We start from the raw sequence: 20,198 nt of genomic DNA, 5'->3' as shown, positions 1-20,198 counted from the left end.
CCCCAGTACGCCACGTGCTTCTGCGCAGGCGCGGCAGAGAGGGCGGGGCGCTGGATCGGACGTTCCTCCCTGTTTTTCCTCTGCGCGCGGCTTGGGCGGAACATCTCGCGAGATGTGTGAGTTGTCGCGAGAACAGCATTCAAAAAGCCCTGGCGCTTACCCGAGAGCTAGGTGAGTGAATGGGCGGGCGTGTCTGGTTGTGGGTCGTGTTACCGTCGCGAACCTGGGTGCCCTGAGCCCTCGTCACGAGCCGCCGGCTGCAGTAGCAGGGAAAAGGGGTGAGGAGAGAGGTAGGGGCAACGGGCCTGGAGGGAGGTGTGTGTGGAGAGGAGCGGTGGGAGCGGCGAAGGGATTCTCTATGGGGAGTGGGGAAAGCAGGGCCTCAGGAAACCTGGGGTCTGGGTCATGGCGGAGGCCCTTACCCGGAACAGCTTCTTCAGCGGAACCCGGAGTTCTTCTCAACCAGGTTCCGAGGCGGTCTCAATCTTCCGTTGGGCTGTGTGGCCCCCCTCCGCCCCCCCACACCCCCGGGTATCGTGCATCAGTAAGGAAGGCCGGGTCGCCTGCGCGGTCCGGGATGGTAGCCACTAGCCACATGTGGCAGTCCGAATTGAGAAATGCTGTAAATATAAAATGCACGTTGAATTTCGAAGACTACACAAGAAGAGTAACAGCCCGTTAAGAATTATAAAGGTTACATGTTGAAATGCTAGTGTTTTGGATGGATGGGTTGAATAAAACATTACTAAAATGAATTTCACCTGTATTTACTTTTCTTAACGTGGCTCCTAGAAAATTAAAAATGACATATCACAGCTCGCATTCTTTTTCCGTTGGACAGCGCTGCCCCAGACAACTGCGTGTCAGATTCTAATTGCTTATCATCCCTTAGCTGGTTTAATCTCAAAACCCCTGTTAGGTAGATGTTACTGTCTTTATCTTATGGATGAGAACACAAGACCTTAAATAAGTTGTCCAAGCTCATGCTGCCAGTGTGTTGTGGAGTAAGAACTAAAGCAGCCTGAATCCCTGAGCTCCCTGTCCTAAATGCTTTGTGCATGTTATGTTTCTGAGAGGCTGAACAGAAAAGTGGTTAGGAGTACCAGACTTTGGAGCTAGACCCTGGTTCCCATCTCAGCCACTTATTAGCTTGGTAACCCTGGGCAAGTTACCTAACCTTTCCGTGCCTCAGTTTGCATATGTGTAAATGGCGGAAATACCTTATATTTCCTGGGGTTGTTGAGTTAGATAATATATGCAAAGTACCAAGTACAATGTCTGGCATGTGTTAGGTATAGTTATTCAACCCTGCTACCTCTTTGCAGATTGACAGGTTAACTCTTACTCATCCGTTAGACCTTTGCAAAAAAAGTCACTTTGTCAGGGAAATCTCTTGTCCATACTCCCTCACCCCCACCTCAGTTCCCAACTTAGAACAGCACCCCCATGTTACAGGTTCCCTCTTGCACTTATCACACTTATAAAACTTTACAGTTATTTGATTTAATGCCTTTCCACTAATGGACTGTAAGATTCAAGAAGGCAGGGACATTGTCTAGTTTTGGGGTCCACATTGTGTCCTCCGTAATAGCCCAGTACCTGAGACATAATAGGAATTCTAGCAAATCTTTTGAAAGAACGAGAGCTAGTTTTTTTGACTTCCTTGGACATCACTGGATGGGATGTCTTGAAGTTAGCTCCCTTTTTTTCCTTGGTAAATGTTTATGACATTAATGTTTAACTTAGGCCCATCAAGAGAATTAAATGAGATAATTCACCTGAAGCACTCTGCCTGACAAATGGTAAATCCTCAATAAATACATAATAAACCAGTGCAATAACTAGGGACTAGCCCCATCACCTACAGGCTTTGGAAAGGTCTTGTACTTTATTTTTAAAGATTCTATTTATTTGAGAGAGTGAGAGTGAGCAATGGGGAGGGGCAGAAGGAGAGGGAGGGAGAGTCTGAAGCAGATTCCTCACTGAGTGAGGAACCCCATACGGGGCTCAGTCTCACAACCCTGAGATTACAACCTGAGCCAAAAACCAAGAGTCAGACCCTTAACTGACTGCTCCACCCAGGCACCCCAGAAAGTTCCTGTATTTCAGAGCAGTAACTGCCAGCCTTGGATACCTTTTTTTTCCTCTCTCTCTCTTCTGAAACCATTTATCTCCTTCATCTTCATTTTTACTTAATGACCTTGCTTCCTAATTCACTGATAAATTGGAGCAGTTAGAAGGGCACTTACTCAGATTCCCACCACTAATCTACCTACTTATCAGTGTCTGTACCCATCTATTTTGCTTTCCCTTACTTTAGTTGAAATATTCATGTTCCCGTCTAAAATCAGTCCCTGTACATTAGACCTCATTCTTTTTCACCACTTTAGCAGTTCTCCATACCTTCTATATCATCAGTTTTTCTTCTCTCCTGAATCTATCCCATGACATACAAGCATGCTATTTTTCCTTAAAACATTGTATCTTAAAAAAGATAAACTTAATCCTACTTTCCCTTCAGCTAATGCCTCGTTTATCTATTCTGCTTTGCAGCAAAACTGTTTCCTGTTTTCCCACCATTCTCTCCAGCCCATTTCAGTTGGCTTCCAGGATAATATGTGCTCTTGGTTTTCTTCCTACCTCACTGGTCATGCCTGAGTATATTTTGCTGTCTTCTTTCCCACCTCTTAAAGGCTCAATCCTTGGTCCTCTTTTCTTTAATTATGCTCGTACTCTGGTGACACCAAGACTCAAGGATTTAGGTTAATAACTCCTAGGTTTATATTTCCAGCCCAGATCCTTTTCATATTGCCAACTGGTTACTTGATACATTTCATGTCCAAAACATAAGCCCCTGATTTTCTTGCAAAACAATTTTTACTCATAATTTTTGATGATTCAGCTGATGGCAAATTTGCTCTACTAGTTGCTCAGGCCAAAAGCCTTAAAGGCTTTTTGACTTATCTCTTTTTCATACACCCCACATTTAATTTTTCAGAAAATCATGTTGGCTTTACCTTCAAACTATATGTGCAGAATCTGATCATTTCTCCCCACCTCCTATATAATCACCCTTGTGTAAGCAGTCATCTCACCTGGTCTTTCTGCTTCCCACTTGCTCCCCTCCAAAGTATTCAACATAACAGCCAAAATGATCCTTTTAATGTATCGGCTCTCTACTCCAGACTTCACAGTGACCCCCAATCTCACTCATAGTAGAAGCCAAAGTCCTTGTGATGGCCTGCTTTGCCTATTCTCCCCTATTAAGGCCTGTGACTTAAACTCTATCTTGTTTATTCCTTGGGTGTTCTTCTACTTTGGTGCTACCCCTCTTCCTCTACTCCTTTTTCTTTCCTGAAATAGATACATAGCTAATTCTTTTATCCTCTGCAAGGTTTTTTTTTTTCTTTCAGAAATCACCTTGAGGGCTTCCCCCACAATGCTTATTTTAGATTTCATCCTAGTTGCAATACCCCCACTTCTTCCAGGATCCCTTATCCTGTTGTTTTCTTTCCTTTTTTTTTTTTTTCACTTTCTAATGCATTTAATTATGATACTATTATTGCTTGTCTTCTCCCACTGGAAGGTAAGTTTCATGAAAGAAGAGCACTTTTTTTTTTCTTTTTTGGCTCATTTGGCTTCTGATGGATCTGAAATGCCCGAATGGAGTTCAGCACATAAGGCTTTAAGAAATAATTGTTGAATGATGACTACATTGTCTGGAAAGTGGGGAAACAACCTTATTAACAGCCTGTTGCTCTTTGAATGCAAAGCTGAGTTTGAATCTGGCCTAAGAGATGGACCAATTTGAAAAGGCTGATGAGTAAGGTTGAATTACATGGAATGTTTCTATATAAAAGTCCTTGATTGTTTAAGTCCTTGATTGAAAATCTAGAATGAAAGAAATGTTTTTAATTACTCTGAACATGATTCTGTTTTTCATGTCTTCTTATGAATAATGGAAAATACTAGTGAACCTGTTGTCAATACAGCAAATTTAATGTGTTCAGGAAGTTAACACTGTTGTGAAAAATTGTGGACATGATAGTCCTTGCCTTAGAAACCTTATTCAAAGCTGCATGTTTGTATTTTAAGTAGCAGTCATGTTACTCTAAGTTCTTGATTTCTTTCATTGTGCTCTTAATTTGGTTACCTGTATAGTGATATAAATATGAGACCCACCCTTCCTCAGCATTTAAGGAAGCTTAGCACACAAGTGAACAATTTCCTGATAACTGCATTTCTTAGAAACAAAGTTAAATGTGTTCAATTTTTTTTTTCTCTGTTTGATTTGGTCTCAAATCAGGTAAAAGAATTATCAGACCTTGCTTTTAGAACGAGAATGCAAATTTGACCACTTAAAAGCCAGTAATAAAATCTTCGATGCTATGTTTTTAACATGGCAATAGTATTGGGGGGAAAGATATATATGTCTTTTATTATCGTTATCATTGTACGGGATATTTTGTTTAAGCTTAAGTACTTTCATTTCCTCTATTTACAGTAGATTAAAAACGAAAGAAAAAAACATGGAGGCAGATATAATTGCAGATCTTCGATGCAAGCTCAAAGAAGTCGAAGAAGAGCGACTAAAAGCTGCACAGTATGGCTTACAACTAGTGGAGAGCCAAAATGAGTTGCAGAATCAGTTGGATAAATGTCGTAATGAAATGATGACCATGACTGAGGTAGGACCCTGGATTCCTGTGTTTACAAGGTTGTGCTTAGCTATTGAACATTTTTATTGTCTAGCAATTATTATTAGTAGTAGTTTTATTCCTTTTTGAAGATTATAGTTCTAGTTCTTATTCACCCCTGTCTCTAATAAAGGGGACTGAAGTGAATGAATTCCTAGTATTCTTTCTGCCCCTGTGTGTTCTGAATTTGAAAAATCAAGTTACTGTTTTCTTTAGGACATATTGGATTTTAGATATTGTTTTATCTGTACTATTCCTTGGTGACCTCACTTGTTTCATAGTTTTAGATAACATCTAAATGCCTTATGACACTACCACCAAGTCCTTAGTTTACCCCTAAAGTCTAGACTTGTGTATTCAATTGCCTACTAATGGACATCTCAAAAGTAACATGAACAGAATAGTTGATTCCCTGCCTGCTAACAACATTCTCTTGCAATTTAGCTTACTTAGTAAATATATAATAACTTGAACCAAATTTCAGGGAATTTTACTCCGTATCTTTGTGGCCCTTACTTCTCTTGTTTAATCCATCAACAAGTTCTAAGAACCTGACCTACAAAACACCCATCTATGTTACTGCCACTCTAATTCAGACCACCATCATCTGTCCCCTAAATTACTACTGTAGCCTTCTAACCAGGTTGCCTGCTTCCCTCATTGCCTTTCATACGGTTCATTCTTTCACAACAGCAGCCACATGGCCATTGAAAAATAAACGAAAGATCATGTCACAGTCCTGCTTTTTTAAAAACACAACTATGACTTCCAATTATATTAACAACAAAATCCAAACTCCTTACTTGGGTTTGCAGATTCCTGTGTGATCTTATCCATGCCAACCTTTTGACCTCATTTTAAACTACTTTCCCTTGTGCTTAGCTATACTAGTCCTGCCTTATGGGCTTTACACGAGCTGCCTTCATCTGCATTGCACATCCCCTCACTGTCATGGATTGAGTCCTCAACCTTTAGGTGTCTGTTAAACGTCACCTCAGCTGAGAGGTCTTCCCTGAGTGTTTTGTAAAGTTGCTATCATTCACTGATTCACTCTATTAACTCCAGATTGTAAGCTCCATGAGAAAGGGAATTTTGTCTCTCTTGTTCATTGCTATGTGTGTAATGTCTGGCACACATTAATTGAAAGAATGAATTAATCTGTTTTATGTAGCAAATGCTCAATAATATGTTTAAACTTTGATCTCAAAATTTAAGTATAGGGAAAAAAATAACTTGCTTATTTTTCTCTGATTTAATCTAGTTTTATTTTATCTTATTTGAAAAACTTACTGAATGAGTTTGAACTAATGCTTTTTTAATCTTTAAACTTCCCTGTGAGAGGGGCGCCTGGGTGACGTGTTGACATGCCATGGAACACCTCTTACTTCCTTGACAGGGTATAGAAGCAATTACCACATCAGTAGAATGGACTAAACCTCTCCGGGCTTTTCTTAAGACTGATTGGCTACAGAGTTATTCCAGGTCTACATGTGGTTGTTACTTAGAAAGCAGCAAATATGTGAAACAGGAATGAAACAGTTGAAGGTGAGAACTGTTGATATGTGGTGGCTTTAAGTTATTTTTATGTAATTAAATTATAATTGAATCTGTTTTCAGGACTATGAACAAGAAAAATATACTCTTCAGAGAGAAGTTGAGCTTAAGAGTCGAATGTTAGAAAGTTTGAGCTCTGAATGTGAAGCTATTAAACAACAACAAAAAACACACCTGGAGCAATTAAAAGAACAACTGAGCAGAAGCCATGGACAAGAAGTAAATGAACTAAAAAATAAGGTTTGGATATCTATGTATGTCAAAACAAAAATGTTTCATGTTTATGGAGTTAGCCGTATGTAAATTTTAGGTGATGAAGGTTTTCTTAATGCCATCTATGCAAAATAGCTGAGATCAAGGCTCCATCATCATAATATTGGGAGTGGGAACACTGAGAAACAAGAGTTTACCTAAGGGACTTGTATTAATAACATTCTACTAATTAAATACAGTTATTTAATTTCAATAACTGGATATTTGTTATGGCATTTTAATTTAGTGAAAAGCATGACTTTCTTGCTTATAGTGCATAGTATGGCAGTCCCCTTTCAGAAAGACTAGTGTCCTAGCTTTCACTGAAAGGAGTAGTACACTTTGTAATCCTACAAAAGAAACCAGTAGTTTATTGTAAATTAATGTACACTAGAATTGATACTTTTCTAGTTTGGTTATTGAAGATAAGCTAATGACATATGATCTGCCTCTTACAATCAGTAAGGAAGGTACCATTACTGTCTGTGGATAACAGATGAGAAAACCAATGTTTAAACATATTGAGTAAATTGGACAAAAATTACAGAAATCAGTCAAGATTTGAACTGGAGCTGTTTGATTCCAAAGCCCACGTCACTGTACTTAAACTAACGACATGTACACTGGCTTCATTTCATGCATTAAAAACACGTTGTCCATTCTTTTTCGGTTACCCCCAACTATCTAGTTCCTTCAGGTTACTTCAAAGGAATCCAGAACCTTTATCATGGCTCTTCTTTGTAGAGAGTCCATACTTTCCAGACCCTTTTCTACAAAACCTTACCTGACTTTCGGCCTATTTTCTAATTTTCCATGTTTTGTGTAGCGTCTTTTAAGATTTGTCCATATCTGTACCACCTATACTGTTAATTTCTTTAAATTAACTCTCTTTTTAAATGTTTTCTCATTTTAAGTAATGATATCAATGAAATTATATATTTGAGCTGGTTAAATTTTTTCCTAAATTTTAGTCAGATGAACATGGCTATCAAAATCCGTTTTCGTGTAATACTTAGAATCTTCTTGCATTCATACTGGCAAACAGTAATCCACCTTGTCTGAAACTAATCTGAGTTGAGACACCAATGACTGAAAATGAGGCCTGCCCACCCCCCGCCCCTGCCATGTTATTTTCATTTTAGCAGTGGCTTTCATTACCTAAACAAAAAAGAGTAATGTAGGAAATATTCACAATCTGAGGCAAGGCCACTTATATAAGAGATGGCTTTTTGGTGAGCAAAGACTAAATTAGTCAAAAAATATTTTCAGTCTTAATGGGTGTTCTCAAATCACCTCTGCCAAAATTTTAGAGTTATATTTGATATCTTTTACTTTGTCTTTCTTTCTTTCTTTCTTTCTTTCTTTCTTTCTTTCTTTCTTTCTTTCTTTCTCTTTTTTGAGAGAGAGTGAGCAAGCGAAAGAGCAAACATGATCGGGGGTTAGGGGCAGAGGGAAGGGGAGAAGTAGACTCTCCCACTGAGCAGGGAGTCCGATGTGGGGCTCGATCCCACGACCCTGGGATCGTGACCTGAGTCGAAGGCAGATGCTTAACTGACTGAGCCACCCAGGCACCCCTCACTTATTTCTCAGTTATTCCATCAACTGGTTGTAAGAACTTGATCTACAAAGCATCCATCTCTGCTGCTACCATTCTAGTCCAGATCACCGTCCTCTCTCCCCTAGACTACCATTGTAGCCTTCTGTCCAGGTAGCCTGCTTCCATCTTTGCTATCCATACCATTCACTCTTCACGTAGAAGCCAAAGTGGCCAAGAGTCCAGACATACTTTCATTACTTGTATGGACTATTTGTATATTTGTGGGACAACGCATATCACTGTTGTAAGATGCTTAGCCATGGCCAAATAGGAAACCTTAATAGTCTCATCATGCAGTAAATTTAGGTCAGTCAGTGATGTTTTTCAGAAAGATAGCCACATTTCAACATAGATTGTTCAGCTGAAATTTTTTTTCACATAATGAAAATAGAAAAAGGAAAACAAGTCAAGAGGCTCTTATTTTTTAAATAGAAAACAGATATCAGGATATAGAATGTTGATACCTCATTGAAGATAATTCAAAATAGGTGATAATTATAACCCTGGACATCAAGCAAAAGTTTTTTCTTGATAACAGAAATTGTTTAGTGAATTCTAGGCATCATGCGGAATGTTTTACCACCCTGATCTCAGGTGAGAGCCACACAGTAACCCAGTAATGGTAGATACAGTCATTCACAGTTTTTACCTAGGAGGAATGGAACAGCTAAATCTAGGCTTGACCCTACAACTTCATCCTTCTGCTATTAGTTTGTTTCCTTTAAACTGTGTATTTTAGTTTTCCAAGATAGAGAACTATATGAAAGTGTAGTTTTGTTCAGCTTGACTGTCTTATAAAATAGTTATTCTCTGGTTACCAGAATAATTTATACTGTATTTTCTGCTGACCTTCAATTACCTTTTGATTTTTTAAGATTGCGATTTTTTCTTTTTTACTTTAGTTAGAAAAACTGAAAGCCGAATTAGATGAAGCTAGGCTTAGTGAAAAGCAGTTGAAGCACAAAGTAGATCATCAGAAGGAACTCCTCTCATGTAAATCAGAGGAAATGAGAATAATGTCTGAGCGTGTACACGAAAGCATGTCTTCAGAGATGCTGGCTCTTCAAATTGAGCTGACTGAAATGGAAAGTATAAAGGTAATTTTTATGGCATTTATGTTCTTAGGTTATTTTTTTCTTTTTTCCTTGCATATTTTTTTACATGTTTTTGTTATAATTCTTAGGTAATTTTAAAGCTGAAATATTTTTTGTCTTAACTTCGATGTTACTAATTAAAAAATGTAGAGTTTTTTGGTGGATTATTCATTCATAGTAAAGCTTTAGATTATGTGATTATGTAAAGCAGATTACCTTTAGATTAATGAAACCTCTGGGAGAACTTAGAGTCATTAACTCTGATCCTAGTTTGTGTCATAAAAGCCCTATATAAAACATTGGTTTCATGGAAATTGATATGCATATGAATGTAGATTTTTTTTCACTGCAGGCTGAGGTTAATTAAAAATTAAAGGCTTAAATTTATAGGAAAGAAAGATAGCCTTTCATTTGGTTCCCTGCTGAAAAATTTAGTAATTTTTATTCTTTTATTATGCACTTTACAACTGCTGACTACGTCTTTAGTTTTAGTTTTGGCTGTAAACCATTTCTGATAGATAAACTGAGCAGCTACTAAATGAAAGATTATTCAAGAGAATTTCCTCTTTTTCAATTCCTATTGAATAGAGCACCCTCAAAGAAGAAGTGAATGAACTACAGTACAGACAAGAACAACTAGAACTTCTTAGTACTAATTTAATGCGCCAGGTAGACCGACTTAAAGAAGAAAAAGAGGAGCGAGAGAAAGAAGCAGTTTCTTACTATAATGCCTTAGAGGTACTACGATTAAAGTAACATTTTTTCCAATTTATAATGAGTTGATTCCTTGCTAATCTAACCTCTATTAGCTAAATTGTTTTCTTTCAAATTTAGAAAGCTCGTGTAGCAAATCAAGATCTTCAGGTGCAATTAGACCAGGCACTCCAGCAAGCCTTGGACCCCAATAGTAAAGGCAACTCTTTGTTTGCAGAGGTATGTGACAAATACTCTCATTGATTAAATTTGCATTTCACCTAATACGAGTAATTAAACATGCTAATATTTTCTAGGTGGAAGATCGAAGGGCAGCAATGGAACGTCAGTTTATCAGTATTAAAGTCAAGTATCAGTCACTAAAGAAGCAAAATGCATTTAACAGAGAACAGATGCAAAGAATGAAGGTATAACGTTATCACCATCAAAGGTTTATTAAACTGATTTTGTATCCACATTATGTGTACAGATACATCAAAGAAAGCATCTTTTCCTTCAAAGAGTGTACTTAGTTATTTCTAGAACTGCATTATTTTAGAAAAAATATCTTTAGATTGACTCAAAGATCTATTATATTTTATTTCAAAAAATTAATCCTTTAGTAGTAGTATAGTTAGCATCCGTTGATTGATTTTTTTAATGGGTACTCAATAGCTTTGTGATTGATTTTTTTTTTTTTTTTAAATGGTTACTCAATAGCTTTCCCAGAAATATATAATCTTTATGTAATGGAGAAAAAAATTTCAAAAGTTTTTATTTCCAGCTGTTGGCCTGGCATTTCTTAGCACAGGCCTAAGGTTTCTACTTCAATGAAAACTAGCTCTCTCACCATTCTTCAGTTCTCCTGCAAAGGCTTATTATAGAGTGAGATTTGAATATCCTTTTCTTGCAGTTCCTCAAGTCAAGCATATAGGCCCATATAATTTAAAAAAATTTTTTTTATTTAAATTCAATTTAATTGACATACACTGTATTATTAGTTTCAGAGGTAGAATTCAGTGATTCATCAGTTGCATATAACACCCAGTGCTCATTACTTCAAGTGCCCTTCTTAATGCGCATCCCCCAGTTGGATGGTGAGATTTAAAAAGAAATAAGAAAAGGTAATAATTAAACTGGTGTTAGATCAATTTGGGATTGAATCCTACTTCTGTCAGTTGCTAGTTATGTGACCTTGGACAAGTATTTTTACTTTTCAGAGCATCATCAGTCGCCTCGTCTATAAAGTAGATATGATAGAACCTGCTTCTTAAATTGACCTGGAATTAAATGAAAGCATAGTAAAATGCTTATACAGTGCATATAAGGAAGTGCTGACTTAACAAACAGCTGTGGTTTTTAAAGGATTTCAGTGGTACTGCCTCGTTTACCAAGACTCACCTATCCAGGAATGATTTTTTTGTAAATTTTCTCACATTTTCTTTTTGTTTTCTTTCAGTATTTGTTGGGCTACTATTATTAATCTTCAAATGTTCCCATGATATTCCAAGTTATCTTTATAAACAGGTAGCATCTGAATCTTCTTAGACTCCAGCCTGAAGCAGGAACAAAAAATGGGTCCTTAAAAATGTTAAAAGTCAGGGCACCTGGGTGGCTCAGATGGTTAAACGTCTGCCTTTGGCTCAGGTCATGATCCCAGGGTCCTGGGATCGAGTCCCGCATCAGGCTCCCTGCTCAGCGGTTAGCCTGCTTCTCCCTCTGCCTCTCTCTCTCTGTCTCTCTGTCTCTTAATGAATAAATAAATAAAATCTTTAAAAAAAAATGTTAAAAGTCATCTTCCTAACTTCATAACCATAACTGCAACCATATATCATTGCTTATTTTACTCAAAACTATATTTAAACTATTGGCACTTTTTAGAACTCCAGAAATTTCTGGAGGCAGAAAGGAATGATAGTTTTAGATTCCAGTTAATTTCCCTTCAGTTGGTATACAACTCCAGGTTTAGGTGGAGTCATAATTAGGTAAGTTGATTGCTGCTATTAAAAAATAAATATATTTATATTTATATTGAAGATTCCCTCGGTATCCTTAGATGTCTTTTACCTTTGTTTTCCATCCTTGTCATTTGTAAATCTCACCGTTATAAATGTGAATAGCTTAATAATTTCCTCCACTTAATACTATTGAAGTTAATCAAAATTTTTGAGAAACCCCATTAGACCCTTAATGACAATGCATCTGATGAGTAAAGTACAACATTATAGCATTTGGACAAGTTTATTTACCAATTAAGTGATGCTTCTGGATCATAGCCATTCAGTTCAATTTTACATTTCACCAGAAGTACAAATAATTGTTATAGATGTCAGATATTACTCCTAAGTACTCAAGAGTTATATCTGTAACTAAACTTATTGATATAAATATTTTCAAATTATTAGATTATTAAAGTAGACATAGCTATTAGTTTCCAAACTGAATTCAAGGTGATGTAGTATAGAATATGCACTGTACCAAAATATAGTTATCAGAATCTTCCTCTCCCCTACAGTTCTCTGTTGGGGGCGGGGGGGCACTAGGGTGGTAATTTTTTTTTTTTTCCTAGTTACAAATCGCCACATTGCTACAAATGAAAGGGTCTCAAACTGAATATGAGCAGCAGGAACGGTTGCTTGCTATGCTGGAGCAGAAGAACGGTGAAATTAAACACCTCTTAGGTGAAATTAGAAATCTGGAGAAATTTAAGGTACATGTAACCCCTTTAATTATGCAGCCAGGTTTGGTTTGAATATCTTAAATCAGTTGACTCTTAACAACACAGGGGTTAGGGATGCCCAACCCTGTGCAGTCAAAAAGCTGCATAACTTTTGACTCCCCAAAAACTTTATATGAGTAGCTTACTCTTTACCGGAAGCCTTACTTACAAACAGCCAATTGACACATATTTTGTATGTTATACATATTATATACTGTATTCTTAAGTTAGAGAAAGTAAAATGTTATTAAGAAATTTGTAAGGAAGAGAAAAATACATTTATAGTACTCTATAGACTATGAAAAATTCACATATGAGTGGACCTGTGCCATTCAAACCTGTATTGTTCAAGGACAACTGGACTAACCTAATTTGTTATTGATCTTAAGTAATAACAGTTGTTTTTTTCTTTAGAGTTTATATGAAAGTACAGAATCTAAACTTCCTGCCAACTCTGGCGCTCTGGCAGATAACACCTATTACACGGATTTACTTCAGATACAGCTCGACAACTTAAAGTAAGTGCTGGGCGCTTAGAAAGATGGACATTCTCTTGACTTGCTTATAATAAGTACTGTTAAAATTTTTGTTTTCAAATTGCCTAAAGAAATTCCAGAAAAGAAAAACAACAAAAATATCTTTGTGTAGCAAATAAGATATAATCAATATATACTTAGTGCTGGTTATTGAAGAAAAAAATACTTTCAATGAATAAATATTTTTATTTCTCCATCTTTAGCATTTTAGATTGGTAAGTGAAAAGAACTTTGACATAGAAAATGTTCTTACAATCTAAATTTTTCAGGAACAAATATCATCTAATTTGAAACTTAAAAGGAAATTACTTACACATGCATTAATGTGGAAAGAATATTTTCCTCCTTTCCTTTGAAGAATGCATGACATTTTTTATTTGAAAGTGCTGCTAAAGCTTATTTTGTTTGTTTTTTTTAAGATTTTTATTTATTTGAAAGAGTAAGAGAGAGAGACAGAGCACGAGAGGGGGAAGGGTCAGAGGGAGAAGCAGGCTCCCTGCTGAGCAAGGAGCTGGATGTGGGGCTCGATCCCAGGATCATGACCAGGATGATGACCAGGGTCATGACCTGAGGCGAAGGCAGATGCTTAACACACTGAGCCACCCAGGCGCCCCTATTGTTTCTTTGTTACTTAAAACCCCAAGGAAATACATGTTTATCTAAGAATTCGAATATATAATAAATGATTTGCACTAATAATATGTTTTATATATATTATATAAAACCCTTATGTATATTATGTGTTATTTTACTATTCCTTGGTTCTCCTTTTTTTATTTATATAGCAAAGAAAATGAAAGCACTAAAGGTGAATTGTCCATACAGCGAATGAAAGCATTATTTGAAAGCCAACGGGCTTTGGATATTGAGAGAAAACTTTTTGCAAATGAAAGATGCCTCCAGCTCTCCCAAAGTGAAAATATGAAACTGAGAGCTAAACTAGATGAGCTAAAACTGAAGTATGAACCTGAAGGTATGCACGTCTCATATGTTTTGTCTTTTTAAATTATGAGAAGCTCTGAGAAATCATATCAAGTTTTTTTTCTTACTACAGCTTTATGCAAATCCCATTACAAACTAATTTGTGGTTATGTATCTCTAATAAATTTGCAGCTACAAAATGTGTAGGAAAATTCAAAGAGAACTGAGTACTGGGTATGTTTGAATATAATACGTATTCTATTGGGTATCTGTATACTAGAACTAAGGTTTGAAAACCTTAGAGACTTTTCCATTTACAACTACAGCATCTTATGCAGTATGTCAAAGAGTTTGATTTTGTTGAAGCAACTGATGTTTGGGAGCTGATTTAGTTAATATTGTTTATAGAACACCTAAAATAATGGAGACTTAAACAAGATAGGTAGTAAGTCTCCTCCCATTACAGAAGTCTGGAAGAGGCATTCCAGGACTGGTCGGAGTGTCACGATCTAGGCTTCATTTGCATTGTTCTTTGGCATAATCATTGAGCAAAATTGAGTCATGTGGCCTCACCTACCTACAAGAAAAGCTGAGAAATGCAGTGTTGATTCTCAAGAGCCATGTTCCCAACTACATCTTGGGATTTTCTTTTTTTAAGTGTAATAGACATCTAATATTCTATTAGTTTTGGGTATATATCATAATGATTCAATACTTACACATGACAAAATGACCCCCCATGATAAGTCTAGTTACTATCTGTCACCATGCAAAATTATTACAATATCATTGAGTATACTCTTGGGGGCTCTATTATTGAGGAATACTAGTAGGACAGATATTAGAGGACAACTAGCAAATATAGTCACTGAGGTAGAAAATAGCCTTACCATAAGGGCTCTGCATGTTATATACTAAAAAGAGTGATTTCACTGTTTGTAAATTAAAAAATAAAAGGCCCAAAGTAAAAAACCCTAAGAATGCAATGGTTCTTAGAACCAAAAAAAGTGTTATTACACGTTTTAGGTTATAGATTTTCAGCCAGTTTTTGCCCCCACACTGTTCACATGCCTAAGACTATCTTTATTATTGTCTCAGTGACTCGAGGGATTCTTCACTGTAGTGGGGAGGTTGTCAGCAATAGTAAGGTTTTTAATAGTTTAAAAAGGCTTCTCTTTCATCCTTTTTCTCTTCCCCGATTCTAATAGGCTTTCCTAATTAAGGATTATACATTATGAATTTCGGAAATCTGCTGAAATGAACACAGCAAAGAGACAGGGAAGTATAGTGAATCTAGTTGATGTGGGGAGCAGTACAAGAGAAAGGGAAAATAATGATTTAAAAAGAACAATGTAGAGTAGGAACACCAACCCCATGTCCAACCATGATTTTTCCAACTTTACTAATGTTTTTTATTTTGAAAATGAAAGACACATTGTTATGGGGTTAGGGAAAAGGTATTGGAACAATTAATTAATGTAGTGACTGTAAATAGACCTGCATAGGGGATGGAATGATGTTATTTTAGGCAGTGGGGGTAGAAGGCTCTTGTCATAGTCTGCAATGAGACATACTGTGGTTTGAATTTGGGAAGTATCCATAGTAGAAGTACTCAGATTTTGAATATAGTTTGTGGGTGGGGCTAATAGGCACAAGTTGCCATAGAGAGTTTAACTTGTTCTTTGCATGTAATCATTATAACATTACAATAGTGGAGTGGATTTTTTTTAATCCCCATTTTACAGATAAAGAAAATAAAACTCAGGAGATTAAGTACTTCCTCAAAGTCACCCAGCTGCAGGGTGCTAGTATGGAATTAGTACCTGGATTCCTTGACTCTTAGCCACTGTAACCTTTCTTACCTCCCCACTGAAATCTTATAAAGCCCCATGTAACTTTTATCACAATATCAGAACATAAGTTCTCCTTGCGAGAACTAAATCTTTTGAGTTCCCAAGGAAAAATTTATAGCCAGATAACCTTTAAAAGATAGTTAATGAAGTCCTTGAAAAAAGAAAGGATAAAAGATTTCAGTAAGGAGATAAGTGGGTTTCAAAAGAATGAAGAATAAGAAAGGAAAGAACTATAATTTGTTCTATCTTTTTATGTTTACTGTGTCTTTGTTTTGACTTATTGACTGAATATATTTTTAATGGTTTTTATTCTCAGAGAAAATTGAAGTGCCTGTACCCAAAAAGAGGCGAGAGGTCCTGCCTGTGGATATAACCACCCCTAACAATGCATGTGCCAAAAGTGCTGTTGGGGAAGAAGTTTATAGATTACCACCTCAGAAAGACGAGGCCCAGTGCTGTCCAAGCAATTCTGAAGATAACTTGCAGTTAGAAAAGATAGTTTCTATAAATACACCAGGAATCAATCTCTCTCCTCACAAAAGTCTGCCCATGGACATTCAGCCAAAGAAGGAAAAGAAATGTGTGAAACTTATAGGATTTTCAACTGACTCTGAAGCCTTAAGTGAAAGAAGTGGAAACACCCCCAATTCTCCCAGGTCAGTGTCCTCTTTACTTCAGGGCAACCAGCAGACCTCTCCATCTCTTCTCTATCGCTGCATGAACTGTGCTATCTGTTTCTTTATCTATTTTCTTAGTATTGCATGTAGTATAATTTCGCAGTTTCATCTACCTAATTTCAACTTTTCTAAAACTAAGAAAAACTAAAATGATTGCAAAGGGAAAGAACTCCTGAATAAGAGAATTATTTTTAAAAGTCACACTGTGCTCTTTCATGAAACAAAAATATCACAGTCTAGTACATCTCTGAATGTTTTGTTGGTTTGAATAAATGTACAGTTGGTTATTTTTTCCCTAGTTCAAGAGTGGCCATGAAAGAAAAATTAACTTACCTCCTAAAAGGGCTTTCTAGTGGTCTAAGAAATTTCAGCTTTCTAGAAAACTGTTAGGCGAAATTTTTTTATGGCTTTTGAAAATGTTTATGCTAAGTCTTTAAGAATGAGCTTTGATTTTGACATTTTTAAATATCAAAGGTAATTCATTTTCATTTTATATCAAAATTCAAAGCCTCTAGTTTCTACGTATTTCAGTTTGTGACTAAAAGAGGAAGTGTCAGACGTATATGTGTATAGGAATTAAAATTTTAAGAGCCTTATCTTTAAAAAAATAATAGAGATAAGATAAGAGAAAGTGAGTGAAAGAGAAAGGTAGGTAACAGTGACTGAGGCTAGGGTGGAATAAGACACAAATTCAGGGTGTATACAGCAGGACCAAGGGTAGGGCAAAGAGAAATGAATGAGGAAAATGGAGAAGGTAATAAAAAGATGATAAAGGATGTCTGTATGCAATGGAATAATAGATGAATTTAAAACAAATATCTTTAGACATTTAAAAAATTAAGCATACTGCTGTGAAAAGAGCTTGGATTGTCTGATTTTGAAAGGAGATCTTTAAAGTGCTGCTAGGGCTACATGAGTTGTAGATGGGAGGGTATAGAATAAGACATTTTACAAGTGGGCGCATTTGAGTTAATATAGTCAAGCATAGCCCACCTTTTTAAAGGGGCTTTTTTGTATGTTTTATCTGATTTTTTTTTTTTTTTTAATTTAAAGTCTTCAGTGTTATGAAAGGTGGTGCTCTACAGTGAAAGCACCTTAACAATGTGAGCTGCTGTTAATATTAAGAGAAGTACAGTTGACCCTTGAACAACACAGGTTTGAACTGTGGACCAGGTCCACTTATATGCGGACATTTTTCCCTAAATACATTGTTGTAAATGTATTTTCCTTCTGATTTTCTCTTATAACGTTTTCTTTTCTCTAGTTTTACTATAAGAATACAGTATATAATATATATATACAAAATATTTGTTAATTGTTTATGTTATGGGTAAGGCTTCCAATCAGCAGTAGGCTATTAGTTAAGTATGGGGGGAGTCAAAAGTTATACAAGGATTTTCATGCAAAGGTCGGTGCCCCTAACCCCTACATTGTTCAAGGGTCAACTGTAATTTATAACTCCATTCCTTGAATTTTTATATAATAACATTATAAGTCTCATAAAATAAAAGTTTAATATTCTCAAGGAAAAAGTAACTTCAAATGAATTTTGTCTGACACACACACACACACACAGAGTTCCAGGTAGTTCTGAAATGAACTCAATAGGTTATGCTTGTATATATGTGATTCATGGTGTAAGTGTGCTTGACTATTGTGTATTTATGGAGGTAAAGTTCCAGAATTGATCAGTGCAGACCTTGCTATCTGTGTTGTCTTAATTTCTTTTCCTGCCTTTTTTTGCTTGATAAAAGTTACTTAAGCGAATGTACTTAGCTACTTGTTTGACTCAAATTAAGTAGCATGTTGGAATTTTGTCTGGCAAATTAAACAAAAACAAATAAAATACCACAAAACATTTGTTTTTGTGTATGTGTGAGTCCATCTGCTAACTTAAGACGTTTCCAACCTTTTGCTGTCTGCATGATTAACGTAGACACACAGTCCTATGATAGTATTGTAACAATAAATATGGGTTTACTGGGGACTACACTGTTGCATGCTTTATAAATTTAATTGATGCTCTTACTATAAAATCTTTATAAACCTTTTAAAATACCTCTCCACTGTTTATTTTTTCTTAAATTATTATTCTAGTTGAAATTCAGTTTAAGTTTTATTTTTTGTTTTTTGAGACAAATTGGTTATGTATTCATGCAGCCCAGGATTCCATGTTATTTTTATCTTGTGTTTGCCTTTTGTTATATCATGTTAACATTAAAATTGTGCTCTAGCTTTTAAATTTTTTTGTTAGGTGTATTATCATAATAGACATCCCATTATATTTTAATTCTTTAATTTAGGCTTTGCCATGACTTTTATCAACTTTAAAAATACCATTTTAGGCATTTAAAAAATTAAGTTTGTTGATATAAAAAAGTTTCTTTTAGAGAGGCAGTGACTTAGTTCTTAATGGTATTGGAGTCAACTATAATTTTTTCCTCATATACATAAAAAAATTGATCACGTTTCATTAGAGGCCTATTATATGAGAGGTTTGTTTCTTCTTTAATTTTTTTAACTGCATTTGAATTCAGAGTGGATGCTTTAATGCCTGTAGGTTAGCTGCTGAATCAAGGCTTCAAACAGAAGTTAAAGAAGGGAAAGAAACTGCAAGCAAATTGGAAAAGGAAACTTGTAAGAAATCACACCCTATTTTATACGTTTCTTCCAAATCAACTCCAGAGACCCAGTGCCCTCAGCAGTAAGGACTTTTCTTTAATGAGAGTAAGGTACCACTTGCCCAAAAAAGTTGATTTGGAACTTAGTTAAGATTGTCTTCATCTGAAATATACAACATTGTAGATTATTTCTTTCTACCTGTTATGCCAAGACCTGGAATTTTCATGTTCCTTTGACCAAATGTTCAAAATTTGGTTGTGATTCTAACCAGGAGAGTTCCTTAAATGATGACTCTTCATGGAGCTTCTGTGAATTACGGTGAATAAACTAATAACTGAAGGAAAGTGTTATAAATCTATTTGTTGCATTTTATATGTATTTTTTAAGTGTTATTAATACATACCTTCAAAGTCACGTATTTGAAAAGAGAACACAGAATTAGCTATTAACTATTATATTTTCCTATGTACTTTTTAATGAACTTAGTTTTTCACTATATTATAAAAACAGAAAACTTGGTTTAAAAATATATATTATATTGTAACTGGGTTTTGTCAGTGTTTTAAGTAGTTATGTCCATCTTTGTATCCATGTACATGATTTAAATTTTATGTCTCAAGCTTATGAAAAATATAATTTTGAAATTTAAAATAAAACAATAATATATCCCCTTTCTATTTTGTTTTTTACTCTGTATAGATAACACATTGTTATCAAAAGGGGATAAAAGAAGTAAAATGAACTTAACAGATTCTTAATTCTCTGGCACATATAATTTTTATATTTATACATACATAATTAATATAATTATATACATATATAATATATATTTTTAATTCTAAACTTTCCAAATAAAGACTTTTTTTCCCCCTTTAAATGATTATAGCCTGGTCTACAACTTAATTTCGTGTATACTGTAGGTGGGTGTATTTATATATAAAGAGAGGAGTAGTGGTAGAGGGAGGGAAAGAGAGTTATGTTAA

General features: G+C 35.6%; 1 protein-coding gene across 6 annotated transcripts; it reads left to right on the top strand.

The window, feature by feature from the left end:
* Positions 1-31: 31 nt before the first annotated feature.
* SPDL1 (spindle apparatus coiled-coil protein 1) lies at positions 32-20,091 on the top strand. Of its 6 annotated transcripts, none has more exons than XM_064596585.1 (12): positions 33-171; positions 4,505-4,688; positions 6,315-6,491; positions 9,003-9,197; positions 9,783-9,932; positions 10,029-10,127; positions 10,205-10,315; positions 12,457-12,597; positions 13,021-13,124; positions 13,928-14,115; positions 16,233-16,572; positions 19,154-20,090. In XM_064596585.1, exons 1-12 carry the CDS (start codon positions 113-115, stop codon positions 19,299-19,301), a joined length of 1,896 nt encoding a protein of 631 aa, XP_064452655.1. In that variant the 5' UTR covers positions 33-112; the 3' UTR covers positions 19,302-20,090. The 6 variants fall into 6 exon arrangements, with proteins under 6 accessions (XP_045757577.2, XP_064452655.1, XP_064452656.1 ...); XM_045901640.3 differs by having other exon boundaries at positions 162-290; XM_045901621.3 differs by lacking the exon at positions 19,154-20,090 and having other exon boundaries at positions 32-171; positions 16,233-16,899.
* The last annotated feature ends 107 nt before the right edge of the window (positions 20,092-20,198 follow it).

This window comes from Mirounga angustirostris, unplaced genomic scaffold (assembly GCF_029215605.1).
Source record: "Mirounga angustirostris isolate CCGP_5_RB_7025 unplaced genomic scaffold, mMirAng1.0.hap1 SCAF_7, whole genome shotgun sequence".
Taxonomy (NCBI): domain Eukaryota; kingdom Metazoa; phylum Chordata; class Mammalia; order Carnivora; family Phocidae; genus Mirounga; species Mirounga angustirostris.
This window is presented reverse-complemented; position numbering and strand designations above follow the sequence as displayed.